Source organism: Chaetodon auriga, chromosome 21 (assembly GCF_051107435.1).
Source record: "Chaetodon auriga isolate fChaAug3 chromosome 21, fChaAug3.hap1, whole genome shotgun sequence".
Lineage (NCBI taxonomy): Eukaryota > Metazoa > Chordata > Actinopteri > Chaetodontiformes > Chaetodontidae > Chaetodon > Chaetodon auriga.
Window position 1 is genome coordinate 13,475,475 of NC_135094.1, and position 14,427 is coordinate 13,489,901.

The 14,427-nt window shown below is 40.2% G+C and overlaps 1 protein-coding gene across 1 annotated transcript in view; it reads left to right on the forward strand.

The window, feature by feature from the left end:
• ofcc1 (orofacial cleft 1 candidate 1) overlaps positions 1 to 14,427 on the forward strand; it is a 149,517-nt gene that overhangs the window by 62,283 nt on the left and 72,807 nt on the right. Inside the window, exon 2 of the mRNA XM_076721595.1 lies at positions 11,877 to 12,007. Within this exon, the coding sequence (XP_076577710.1) occupies positions 11,877 to 12,007 (131 nt within the window). The remainder of the gene's footprint in view (positions 1 to 11,876; positions 12,008 to 14,427) is intronic.

The following is a 14,427-nucleotide window of genomic DNA, read 5'->3' on the forward strand; positions in this document are numbered from 1 at the left end:
AAGATGAAATGTCACTCATCCTGAATAGCCAGCATCCATGGTCCTTTGCAGTAAATGTGCTGCACGCTCCATTTAAGTGCTTTTGAACGAGCCCTTATTAATCCCCTTAGCTGCAGGTTTGCACCTCATATTTACCACAGCTGACCTTTTGACCCTAGCCACTGGCTAACATCTAATGTTGAAAATTGGCTAATTTGTGAAATGGCAGAATTTGGGGGTAAAGACCACTTAGAGCTAATGGCTGGCTCATCTGAATATAAGCGGCATGCTTAGGGGAGGGCAAGCACAGGGCAGCAGTGCTACCAGTGTTGGTGAGGTGTATTTGCAAGAATTGCCCATCTCAAGAAGCCAGATATTTCTCTCCCTAACATCAATCTGGATAGCTAAGACTTTCACTGCCTCCATTATCTTGCCATTTGTTATCCTTGTATGCTGTAGGCCTTTTCTCAATTACAGCCATTTATGGTTTCTGGAGTAATTACATCAAACTCGAGTCAGTTACCTGTAAGGTGTGTTCTACTGTAAATTAATTTGGAAGTTTCAGTCTTACTTCCTTTTCATTTGGTAGTAATGGGCTGTACTTGTTCTTATGCAAGACAACCAGAGGGCTGAATGAATTCTGAAGCAGGAAACTGACCTCACGAGGGAGGGAGACAGAATTTCAAGAGTTCAGAGCAATTTCCATTAAAGCCGGGAGACAGAACATGATATGTGACAAACGATGCCAGGCAGGCATATTGTGCCAAGCCAGTACATGAAGAAAAGCTTACTAATAGTCAGAGCTTATTGTCTCTACGTATGGACGAATTCACCACATTGTGAACACAATGATTTTGTTTTAAACATTATATTTTTGAATTTACTTCTGGTCCATTAAATTGCATACGGTGAATTTGTAATTAATAGGTTGAAGCAAAAATGGTCAAGAGCCAGTTTTCCCTGAGTTTTTTGTAACGAACAGCAAATGAATACGGCATCCCACTATTTTTATCAATCCCGTGAGACCGTTTTGGTTGTCCATTAAAGATATATAGTCAAATATAAATTTCCAAAATAGTTATAAGAAAAGAGTTCAAATTCTTTTAGAATTGTTACGGCACATTTTCGACGAAATTACACAAAAATGTGCCTGGTTCCAGCTATACCTGAGAAAACTCATTTATTCCTACTTTCTCCCCTCTCCGCTCACTGTAATTTGAGTATTGAATGTTTCGCTATCTGTGTTACCTTCAGCATATTTAGCCAGCCCTTCATTTGCACTCGTCTTTAAGGCTAACAGCTTATTCAGCCTGTTTATGGATGGCCCCTCAGAGCTAAATTAATAGAAGAGGCTTTGGGGACCAGAGAGGAAAGTCATAAGCAAGACTGTAATGCTCATTTGCAACGTAGAGGCTAATTACCAATTTGCCACTCTCCAATCTTGTTTCATAATACGTTCACGGCTCAACTTCTTTTGTGTTTTGGTGCCTGCGAGCGATGTATGACTTTTATACAACAGAGGATGCTTTGCTTCTGTCTTCTTTATAACTTCATGTGCTGGAGATATTGAGCTCTTACACTTGCCCCACACAGGCCTACATCTAACACCCGCTCATGTGAGAACAGTGCTGTGATTGCCTTCAGCTTTGACTGCGCTCTCTTTGGCTGCAATTTTTGTCTCGCGGAGAAAGAGAGAGCCAGAGATGACAAGACACATTCAAGGGAAAGTGCTCAATTGAACATCAGTCAATACTCTAAGTTGCTCCACAGTTATAAAGCTCCAAAAGGTGCTTTAGCATTGGTGCTCTCCATTTAAAGTGGGTTTTATGGAGATTCAGGAGAGATAGAGGAACATAAACTTAGGTAAGAATTTTCTAAGAAGGAATGTAAACAATAGACTTTAAAACCCACACTACACTTAAAGGAATCACTATACAACCCAACTAACAAATATTGTGTCAATTCCTAACACAGACCGTAGTCTGAGTTCTGATGGATGTTGATCTGAAATGTAGAATATGACGAAAACAATTAAAGAATTAGCAAGCCCGAGCTACACTAACATCATAATTCAACCGCATTAACACTGACTTCTGCCTTTTATGTACTTTTCATCTCCGCCTAGACATCTTCCACACAGGAACTGTTAATGCCGTTCATCTCACAGCAAATAGACTGTTCACCAACAAAGTCAGTGGATTATATGGCTTTAAGAACTATATTCTTCAGAATCTAGCTAGCATTAGTTTTTGTGTATGAAGCTTCAAATCTTCCCCGCTGAAAAAAACTGCTTAAACCAGCTTATGATGGTTGCAGGTTTTAGCTGGTTTGAAGCTGGTCTTGATGGTTCACCAGGCTGTCAAAGACCAGCAGGGGTCAGTGTTCCCGGTTCATCGCCCACTGTGTTCCTGAACATGAAAGAGCATCTGAGACAGTGTCGTTAGCTTTCCTGCGTTGTCAAGCTTGTCCACAGGTGAATTAATAATGATAATTATGATAATAAAAAACTGAAGCTTGGAATATAAATTGAGGAAGAGGAGGGATGGAGAGTCGGGGGTAAGTAACTGGACCTTAAGGTTTCTGTTCATGCTGTTAGCTAGCTAGCTAGCAAGCTTTAAGAGGCCTAGCTTAACTCAGGCTACTGTAATGTATAGTTAGCTGGCTAGCTCTGTCACCATTTATTAGCTTAGCTATTTCAGGTACACCAAGTTTAGCCTCTTTAGCCTCACATTTACACTTAGAAGATAGGTGTAAATTTAAAAAAAAAGACTTGCAATATTCAATAGAGAGATCACTCTCTTGAATATTGCAAGTCTTTTGTTTCCTGCTGTTTTGGCTAAAACTAAAATAGCTTAATTATCAGTAATTTCTGTTGCTTGAGGCTTGTGTTTTTTTTATGCTGTACAAAAAAACAAAAAAAAAACAAAGCTGCAGTAAACCTGCTGTTCAACATGCTGTATAACAACAAACAAGGCTCGGTTTGTGCACGGATTTCTGGAAGCAGTGACAGTGGATTTGTGGAGTTAGCATTGGGACATCAGTTGCTACTGTTGTCACTGTGGTGGTGAAAACGCAATTAGATTACAAAATTGTAAATGCTGAAATATACAGTATTCAGTGTGTTAAAACATGAGAAATGAGAAAGAGGAAAAGAGAAATACAGTGTTACCTCAGTTAACTTATGCATCTAAATGTGTCCTTGCTTTGCCTGTCCGTTAATATGTCAGTGCACACACAGTAGTAAACTTAGTGTTGAATCATTAACTGTAGGAAATGGATCATTAAAAGTTCAAAAGAGATCTAGGTTAAACTCACAGAGTGAACATTATACCCTTTAAAAACTTAAAAGGCAGGAGGCAGAGGACGCACAGTCTATGAATAGTTCAATGAGCATGCCCGAAGGGTCAACGTTGCGTGTCCATTGAAGACAAGCTGGAGTGGAGTTGGTCATTGAAGACATTTACATTTCAAACATTCTCCTAGATATTTAGACAGACGTGTGGGTTAGCTTGTGACCTGGGAGATCAGGGCTGATCTCATTTCTAGCAGCTAGGTGCTCTTACAGCAGGAGTCCATTCTGGACAAACTACTTCCTGGTCTGTTACTTCAAACTGCCTCATATCCTTGTGAGTGATCAGTAAATGAGCACGCTTATAAAGCCTCTCTATGGAGTTTCCTGTAGAAAGCATTAGTTGTTCCTGCTAACACCAATGCTTCAATGAGTATGAGTTTTACCAAAAAGTAAAAGAAAAAAAAAAAATCTTGTTCCATGTGGCTGCTTATCAATAAATTCCATAAATAAATGTCAAGGCATATTTTTTGACACTTATCAAAAGTTAGATTTTACAACATTACAACAGTAGCAACGTGGTTCGTATACCTGCCTGTGACTGACAGTTGCACTACTTACAAGGCTTTTAGATGGCCACGAAACTTTCCCAGTTATATAAAAAAGATAGAAGCCTGTGTATATAGAAATGTAAGATCAGAATTTAAATATGACTCCCGAGGTGCATTTTGGTAAGAAACATCCATTCACAGAGCTTCAAATGCTATTATGTGTGCATGTGCATGTAATGGCAGGCCAAACTTATAGATTATCCTGTTGATTAACTCTGAATACAGTCAACAGCTTGATTTCATTTGAGAATTCTGGGCCAATTCTGGATGAATCTACTAACTTTGGCATCACTTTTTATTCCCAAGTGCAATGTTGAAAGTTTTGAATTTGCTACAGCTCTGATTGTGTCTCTCATAAGGCATGAAACAAATCTATAATAATTATAACTGGTGGCTGTAACACACCACCAAAAAGGACTACTACTGCAACAACTGCCACTGTTACAGAAACAATCCTACCGTCTCGTGCCACCATTTCCAGAGAATTCAAACGGTTAAGTAGTTAGGGGCGCCGATAATCACCCTGCTTTTCAGCAAATGACAGGCTTGAAACATCGGCTTTATTGTCAAGTCAAGAAGATGAATGGAGCTGCAAACTAACTGAATTAATTTGGCTGGCAAAACACCCTCAATTGTGAACTTCTTTATTTAAAGCAGAGAAGCAGCAGATGTGAGTTTAAGAGAATATAAACTCTTAATATTAAAACATTTTAAAAAGCTTTCCCATAATGTAATTACTTGTCTTCATAAAGGACTTTTGCCATATTTTAGCACTCCAAATAAGATAATAAAGTGTAACATATACTGTTATACACTACATAAGAATTACCAGAATAAAATTTCAATTGATGAGATCAATGAATCATCAGTATCTCCCAGTTTTGTATTTTGAGTCATCACCATGCGGTTCTTGCAACTGATAGACTCGAACTCATCAGTTCGCCCTCGTAGCTTAACGTCTCTGACTGTATTTCATAACATATACATGCCGACCCTTGGCGCCACTGACACACCACCGCCCGTGGACTCTTGATCTTTAAAAAGGGATCACAAGACCTTCGCCGTGGAATGACATCACTGCATCTCAGAATGAATGACAAAGAAAGAAAGAGAATGTATTTATAGCACAAAGTTTCATCCCGACAATTGTCTAACTTCCTCAAGCGTTTCATGCGTGAACTCGAACTCAGCGTGCTCATCAAAGGGCAGTTTCATTGCCTGTCACAAGGCGCATAATAAATCCTTGTGATAGAGGAGTCAGTTACATGCAAGACGGCCATTGTTGGTCAGCAAGATGTTTCTCAAACATTCCCCTCTTGCTCTCAATTTCTCTGAGATCATGCCCTAATGATGACCCTAGGCCCACTTTTAATCACTATTTGCATTGCCCTTTAAACAATTATTCCACTCCCCTGCACAGTTTTAACTCTAGAAGCATGAGATGGATTCCTGTGATTGTTAACTGCCTTATAGACACAATCTTTTGGGGCCACGTCAGCTTTTCTCCTCTCAAGATATGATGCATTCAAAGGATATGATGGAAAATTTGACTTCTCCTTTATGTATTGCTTGTGCTGTATCATGCAAGGCAAGCCTCCTTCCACAGCATTTGCTCCCAAGTTTGACAGAAGCAAAGTTGAGGCTTACAAGAGTTTAAAAAAACAAAACAAAAAAAAAAGTGCCACTCACTCCCACTCTGACGAAGCCGCGTGAACTCTGTGGTCAAAGAGAAAGCAAAGCAAGTATGAAAAAAATAACTTAAGAAATTGAGAACCCAAAAGTTGAACTAAACGATACATGGACTCCTGATTAGAAACCAGAATCCAGAAACAACAGTAGTGTTCAGACAGAGCTACGCCATACCATAATACACACATAGTGCATGCTCAGGTCCAAGAAATAGGTTTGGAGTGCAGCCACATTCCTGTTTGAGTAATCTACATGTGAATAATAAAGTAGCCTTCAAGGTTTATGTATTTTCCCCTTCACAGTCGGCGTTATTAATAGCCTCATCTCTCTTGCTGCCTTAAATACGAGATGAAATATTTTGACATGTTCAATGCAGAGGGAGGGGGGGTCGAGGCCAAATAAACATTTGTTTTAATTAATCATTTGATTGTGAATTAGAGGTAGCTTTTCAGCCTACTGGCCTCTCTCTTTAACTCTGACATCACGTTGAGTCAAAACGTCTGCCGCTGCCCCTGTAAGTCACATGTGTGTCTATTTAGGGAAAATCTTTACAGAGATAAATTATTTTTGAGCAATGAAAGATGAATCTCCTGTGTTTTCTTTGACCTTGTGAGCAAACTACAAAAAGTGGAGCAATCGATCGCTACCCTCTGAAGATGCTGCAATATTGTATTTTGGAATGAACAGTGAAAAAAAAAAAAAAAAGGAAAAGAAAGAAGTGAAGCCAGATGAACAGCTGTATTGAGATAAACCGTCACCCCATATGCTGAGGGAAAACAATCTCTGCACATTATGGAGAGTGAAGATGAAAAAAATACACTTAATCAACTAACATTGATATTACTTCTGGCAATTAGGAGCATGCTGGTAATGATATGAGTTTTCAGCTGTAAATAATTATGCTGCCTGCGGGCCATACTTTAATTCTCGGCTGTATCTATAAACAATAATCAAACCAACAGCAGCAGGCTAAAAGTTGGAGATTTGTGGTTTGCAGAGCAGCGGTTGAGGAGCAGCTTATTGGAGCCCTGTGGTGATGCCAGTAGTCAGGGTCACCTTCAGGTGCTCTCTCATCTGTACACCAGCGCGCTAATGCGCAGCTCTATTGATCAGTCTGTGTGCGTCAACACATGCACATACACACACACACGCAGGTGCACAAAAAGCACATTGATATGAGCTCATATCTAGTAGCACATACATGAACACAAGGTTACATGTATACATAATTAAGCAGCTCTTATACATATGTACTGTATGTACACACACGTTACACCTTACATAAGAGGGTGGTAAAAAGATGCTTTAATGCCGAATTTGCTAATTACACCACATGCATGTGTTGTTTATTTGTACAGCTGTTATTTACCAAAATAACACTACAACAAATTTAAATGAGAATATTATATAGTATGTATCATATTTTTCTACACTGCTGCTGCTGCATGCAACGGCTTAAAAAGAACAAAAAAACTTGAAATACAAGAGTGAGACTTGACAACTAACTTTTACTCACTGTCAAACAGGAAGCGGCAGCGTGCTGATTGTATCAGGACTAAGATGAAGTGCATAATTAAGGAAACATATGAAAGCCGGCGCTGGGCCTGAGATTAATTAGGTGCGTGTCAATACCCTCATCAATATCCGATTAACTAATGACACATGGCCCAATGAGGGCTATTGATCTGCTCCAAGTCTGCTGTGTTAATAGGTTGAAGCTGACATTCAGTGGGAAAGCTGACAGAAAACTGCGAGGAGAGTTTCGCAGCATGCAGGGTGCAGGGCCCTAAACACAGCAAACCCAGAGACGTCCCCTCAGTCATAAGTAGTCAAATCACATCTGTGTAACACGGTCTCATGGGATTCTGGTGATTGCTGTGACCACAACTGAACTTATTCGGCTTTGCTACAATTCCCATCCTTTTAGTGATAATTAAAAATGACCCCAAAGGATCCCCCTCCCCAAAATAGAAAAAAAGGGGACTCAATCTAGATTAATGGTGATGGAATGGCCAACATCATAAGTTAGCCCCTTCATGATAATGATTGTAATGATAATAATGAACACTTGGATGAAGGATGAACAATCCCCTGTCCTGGAGTTGAATCCCTATACAGGTTAATTAGTAAAGATAACATCATTAGCCACTCTCATGCCTGCACGGAGAATTAATTGGATAAGATGGAGATTTAGGTCTATATTTAATCGCATAAACGATCAACGACAGCTTAGCCAGGTAATGGGAGGTCCAAATTGGTGGGCATCTTATTTAGATCACATTTAACCAGCTTAATGAGCAAAAAAAAAGATCCCAGTGGTTTTTAATATAGGGCCTGTGAGGATCCCCTTTGCACGCACTGCATTGATCAGAATGTGCATTAATGATGTGTTATTGTGCCTTGTTAACCTCTGATTGTTGTCAGCGTTATTGGAGGAGAGACTGTAATATGGGTCACTTGAATGAACAGAGCAGAGTTCACAGCATGAATCATAAACTTTACACGGACTGCATTCATATAGCATGCATATATGCTCACAACACATGTCAAAATTCATCCATTCACATACGCCTCATGGATATGACTTTGGCCAAAGTGCACCACGATGGTTCTGAGCTACACATTCAGAGATGCTGCAGTATTTTGATCGAGAACATTCGGACATGCAGACTGGAGGATTGAACCACTGACCCTCTATGAGTAGAAGAGCTGCTGTACCTCCTGAGCCACAGCTGCTTATGTACAGCATTGACTCAATATTTACAAAACAAATGAGGACTACTCATTGCTATGTACAATCTCTCTTCCCCAGCTGAAAAGGCCACAAATGGCCTTATGGCTTCGCAGTCATATATAAAGCACAGTCTGACTGTTGGTTCCAAGGGAAGCATTCGTTGGAGTTCATGATCTCTTCTAAGGGGGACATTACTGTTAATACGCCTTCTGCCAAACATGAGCGGGCCAATCCGCCGGGTGTTTTGTACCTTATTCTTCACAGCAGCTGTAAAGCTTGCTGGGTTGTCTTTGGCTGAGAAATACATTGTGTGCAGTTCCCCGCTAAATAATGCATGTGGGGAAACTTTTGTGTGAATTTTCATATACATAATGGAGGATTACAAAACAGTGGGAGTACTTTACCTTCAGTTTGGGGGAGTTGATTGTAATCGGCGCAGAGAGGTGATAAAGCAGCCTGTGATATCTCTGGCTCTGGTTAAACAATAAGTGAACGTCTCTTTGAAGGAGTGCCACGCCACACTCCCCATTAATAATGAAACATCATTTAAAACACAAACAGCGCTGCCATCTGGTACATGAGACACACAGATGAAACTTTTTCATGGCACAAGTCAACGGTTACTGTTCTGGTAATGGCATTCATTGAGCCGTGTCAGATATCTCTCCTTCCTCCTGAATTTAAACAACACACAGCTCCTACTTTTAACATTCTAGTTTTCCTTTTGCTTAACTTCATTTATAACATGGTTTATCCAGCAGGTAGAAACCTGAGATCTAGTGGATTTTAAACATTTGAGAGGTGTATCATTTAATTCTCCTATACTTTTTGTTTCAGGAAGTGAAAGTGAACACAAGGAGGTTACCTGACACTGTGTCTACCTGGATATGTGTGTGTGCATGTGTGTGTGAGGGGAACTGCGTCATCGTCACCTTGGTGACTGAGGTGTAGCTGACCATGAAGTGGAAGGATTCGGGCCTCACAAGGTAACATACCTCTTAATCCTAAACATAAACAATATGCATGTTTACAGTTACTAATCTAATGTGCAGTTGTTTGCGATAGATTTGGTTTAGAGTGCAGTAAGATCGAATGACATACTTTCATATCTAAGCTGTATTTACAAAGGAAGAGGAAGAGGAAGAGCACTCATAATTCCCATATATAAAATGCAACAGGCCTGCATGAATTCACTCAAATATACTCCACTGCTGCTCACTGGACTCCTGATATATGCCTTTGTAAGTGCACTGGAAAGTGCAAAGAGTACATTTAGAGTAAGTATGCATGCAAAATGTCTCCACTGCCGAGCGAAGAAGAACCAGCCTGCCCTTTTTCTACCCTTATTGTCAGCTGTGTCAACTCCATGTCTTTAGGGAGACTGGCTGTTGTCAGACACTAAGAAAAGGCCTCTGTCCACAAGCAAATAAAATATTCTTTGGTGCACGGTGCCCTGTCCCTCGGTGACTATTGAATTACATCCCTTATCCATGTTCGTGCAGAAGAAAAAGAATGTCAAGCGAAGATTTCAGGTCGCACTATGCCATAGAAGAGGGGAAGTGCCTTGTCTAGTGCAACACAGACCCCACTGTCATTCTGGATTAAGGGTTGATTGAGCTTAGCTGACTAGATGACAGAGGAGCTGGTCATTCTCAGGGCAGGAGAGGGAGACGGAAAAAAAAAAGAGTCAAATATAGCGTCGTGTCATTTTAGATGAACAATGTATAGACTTTCTTTCTGAGTAACTATTGTGCAATTTATTTTGTTAATGCAACTCATTATTTAGAGACTTCAGGCATAATAAATAACAACTTTCTCATTCACAACACTTTCATTTATGCAAACTATACAAAGTTTAACTAAAAAGGTCAGGGGATTTTAGGGTGTTTGGCAGAAGGCCAAGAAGCCATTTGTTAAGGGAGGTATTACACAAAATTTTGCATAATTTTGAGAACCTTTGAACACTGGTTTGTGCAGAAAGAAGGTCTAGAAGAAGTCATGGAGTGGCATCTTTAAAAGTTGAGATATTTCAGCTCCAAAAATTCAAAACAGCAATCAATTGACAACAGTTTGGTCTTTCTGCGCTTAAACTCTGACCAGATCCTGGCATGTTGCTGGGATTAAAGCAGGAAACAGCGCTGTGGTGTGCGGGTCAGAAACAAATATATTTGCAAGGAAACCCAGTATAGATAATGTAGCTGCGTGCTGACTGGTGTTGGAAGTGCGCGCTTTCATGAGTGTATTGCTCATGAGATAATTTAACTCAGCAGTGAACTCATACACGGCCATCTCTTTGGACTGATCCTAACTCAAGTCCAGCAAGTACATCACACTCTGCAGGATCTCAGGGCTGTGTTGCACTTACTGTAATATATTTGCATGTGACTTTTGACAGAAAGCCTGAACCTCAAGCAGAAAAGTGAGTCAGCCATTTATGTGGTTAACAATGGTGTTGGCAATCTCATTGGTTAGGGAGCCAGTGTTTGGCAGGAGGCGTGCAGTTTTAACAACTAATGTACTTATTTTTCTCACAGCATCACAGTTTTACAGCCTGGCTAAAGCAGACACATGCACGGATGCATGCGCAGCTCTATTAGTAACCCAGAAGTTCAGTTCAGCAAATGAAAAGCAGGGCTGTTAGGGTGTCTTTAATTCAATAAAATACACATGTAAAGGAAGTGCTGCAAAGTAGCTCTTTATCTAAAAGTATTATCCCTCTTTTGTGTAGCTGGTGATAAGCGCCATTCGACACAAATAGACACAGCTGGAAATATAGCTAAAGAGTTTTAGTCTCCACAGTTGTTTACACAATCAAGTTTTTTTTGTGGGCCGTGATAAGGTGCATGGATATCCTGTGGTCTTTGCCTAGTTAATGTGTACGGACCGCACACTGGCTCTACTTTCACTGAGTTATTACGCAGAGTGTAATTTGAAACAATTACAAAAACACTGGCCCACTTGTTACAACACTCATTTTCCCTCACATATACAAACCACAGATTCAATAGCTTTACATGTTTTTCAATCACACCCAGTGGAGCAGTGTTCAGTGTGAAAAAGTATAGCATTTCATCCTAGCTCGCATGGTATGGGATAATCTTTCACATTTTGCCTGGGGTTTGTTTTGCTATTTCAGCAGAAACTTGTGCAAGCCATGTGAATTACCATAGGAAAAGACGATAAAAATACCAAATGATATTGTATCAGATGTAAATGAATAAACTATTTGAATAATCAGGGCAAATAATTTGTTATCTGTGATAATAAATGGTGTTTATTGTCCTTTATTCTGTGAGATGCACTGCAGAGATAACAGTTTTAAACACACAAGCTGCAGGGAGGTAGTGTAACACTGCATGGAATGAAGGATTCTGTGCTGCACAGTAAGCTATTAAAAGAGCTCTAATAGCATCAACAAACTTTGAATTATAAGGCAAATTTAAAGTTTTACTTTTAAGTCAATAACAGATTGTCCTCGTGTGTGGTTCAGATTCCTGCGAGCTGTACAACTTTAGATTTATCTTGTTTGTTTTGACACATTTCTCACCGTATTTTCACACATTCTGTTTCGCAGGGCTTGCCAGAGTTCAGAGATCGGGGTCGGCCAGTGATGATCTTTCGCAGTTTGTGGAGATGGACACCTTAAGTAGCGTGAGTACAGTTTCACTTCTGGCCCCTCATAGCAGCGTAGCTGAACACAAGGAGGTCAGGCCTTGTACCTCCATCTCTCTCTCTCTCTGAAGGTGCTGCTGCAGTCTGACCATTGACATTTAGCATTCCTCTGCGCTGCCTCTGGGTTCTCAATGGGGGATTGAGGGGTGCAGAGGCCAGTGCCTGGTTCTCAAGGGTAAAAACAAAAAGGCTCTTGAAAATCCCAAGGAGTTCCCATGATCCTAGGAAAGACCTTGATCCGACCTGTGTTAGATTTCCATTCCACGGATTAGGGCACACAAAAAGTACATATTTGGCTGATTTATCTGGTCTTTTGCTCAGGATTTTGGACAATGAATTGCAATGTTTCCATGACAGGCACTGAAATATCTGGCATGGTGATTTGGCAATAATGACAATTTGTACAAGTTTGGCAGTTCGGCCAAGGAAGATTTATTTTTTGTTTATAATCATCCTCTATTCATGGTCTTCACTGACATTTCTAAGCCAGTGCAGAAGCTTGTAGTGACATTTTATGGTGGAAAGTTTTCAAAGTCATTTTTCAAGGTTTTTTCCAGTAACATACATAATCTGTTAGCATCAAAGGAGCACACATGCATAAATAATTGACTAATTCACTTAAAGGGGGCCAGCGTAGATTAATTAAGCTTGAATACTAATTATGTTTTCTGTCTACACCAACTGACGCGGTTGTTGTTTAATAAGAAACTGTTTGGTGGGTCACAATTACCGTGCACATATAAGGCTGCTCTATAAATTAAGATGGTTTCACATTTTAAGGGGGAGAATTGGCTTTGCATGCCTTTGAAGCAAAATGCTAACCTTATCTTTAGTGAGTTGAATAAGGTGCTTTGTAGATGTTTTCATTATACTTATGACATTTCATTAATATGGCCGTTTTTAACCCTGATAGATAAAAAGAGACTGTAAACATTAAAAGCAAATCAAGACATTTTGACTGGCTTTTATTGATTCATTGATTCATTGAGGCATTCTGGCTCATCTTTATTGTCCCCTCATTTTGTTACAACCCGTTATGACATACATTCACACATATATCTATATTAAGTCAATTTATTCACTTTAATTTCCATTCACATTCTGATGACACTAAGGAGCCCGCTGACAGAATCGCCTGAGAACAAACACAAACCTAATATCTCAGATTCTTGAGCACAAATTAAAACTCAAGGAAGAGACAAAACATGTCCAGGGATCTGTGCGTGAAGCTCGTAAAACTCCTGTCATTTCCAGAAACGCTCTTGTCCTTGACTCCTATGCCTGGCGCACAGGGGCGCTTGTCTGCAAATGGTAGCTTTAAGTAGCTCTGTGAAGCCGAGGTTTTGCTGTCTCTGCTCCCCTGGCAAGCAGCGCGCGCAGGGACAGAGGAAGACAGCTCAAAGCTGGGGCCTTGTTTACAGCTGCGTGGGGAAGAAAACAGGCAGACGTAAATGAGGGTTGACGGTTTCATGAAGCACAATTGGTTGATGGCAGATTCAATGTGACTGGGCTGAACTGGGCGATGATCCGTACAGTATGCAAAATTCACTTTCTAGCTGGTCTGTGCCCACCAGCCCCTAGCAGCAAGCGGTCTTCCCCAAGCCCTTCTAGCTATGCCTTTGAATGCAACAAGAACTGAACAAGGCATTGTTGTGCTCAATTCCTTTTGACAACAATCACATTTAAAAAAGAAAGAAAGGGAAAGAAAAAAAAAGTCATGGATGTTTTTTTTTTTTTGTCACCAGTTCTAAATGATTTTGCATTCTGTGTGCTGCACAGGAAAATGAGGAAAGTGTGACAGTTTAAAGGGGAGGATGCCTTCAGATGACAAGAGAATGAACTCAGGGGCTGCTGTGTTGTGCTACTGTATATGCATGTTGTAATATACCCACATTTCTTGGCATGTAATATTGGTGCAGCGTCATAAATTTAACATATTTATGTGCAGTGTGACTGGCAAATGATAAGAAATCTTACCCTGCACTGGGACAGTTTACACAGCTGCTATCGCTATTCTGAACTAGCACTGAACAGCCTTTCCAGCCTCTAAAAATCCACTTTACTTCATGAACCTCTGTGATACTTTTTTTCTCCTCAGGATTGAATTGTTGTTTATCGTTTTAGAAATGCAACATCTGCATGCTCCATCCAGTTATGGCACATTAAACAACAGTCCTTGTATTACAAGGAGCATGCTGTCAATGTCAGTGGGGTCTTGGGAGCGAGATGAGAGCCAGGCATTTTTCTTAGCTCTCAAGACAGAGAGGCTCACATGGCGCTGTGTGGATTAGATTTTTAGTGACAATGACCCAAAGCTTTAGGCCTGGGGTGTATGTACTGTACTCCTTCTGTGTACTTTCCCTTGTGTGTTTTCTTTTTTTTTTTTTCACTGAAACTGAACTTAAGGCAAGAATACATTCATAGTAATCAGAGGACTTATTGACATTTGCAGG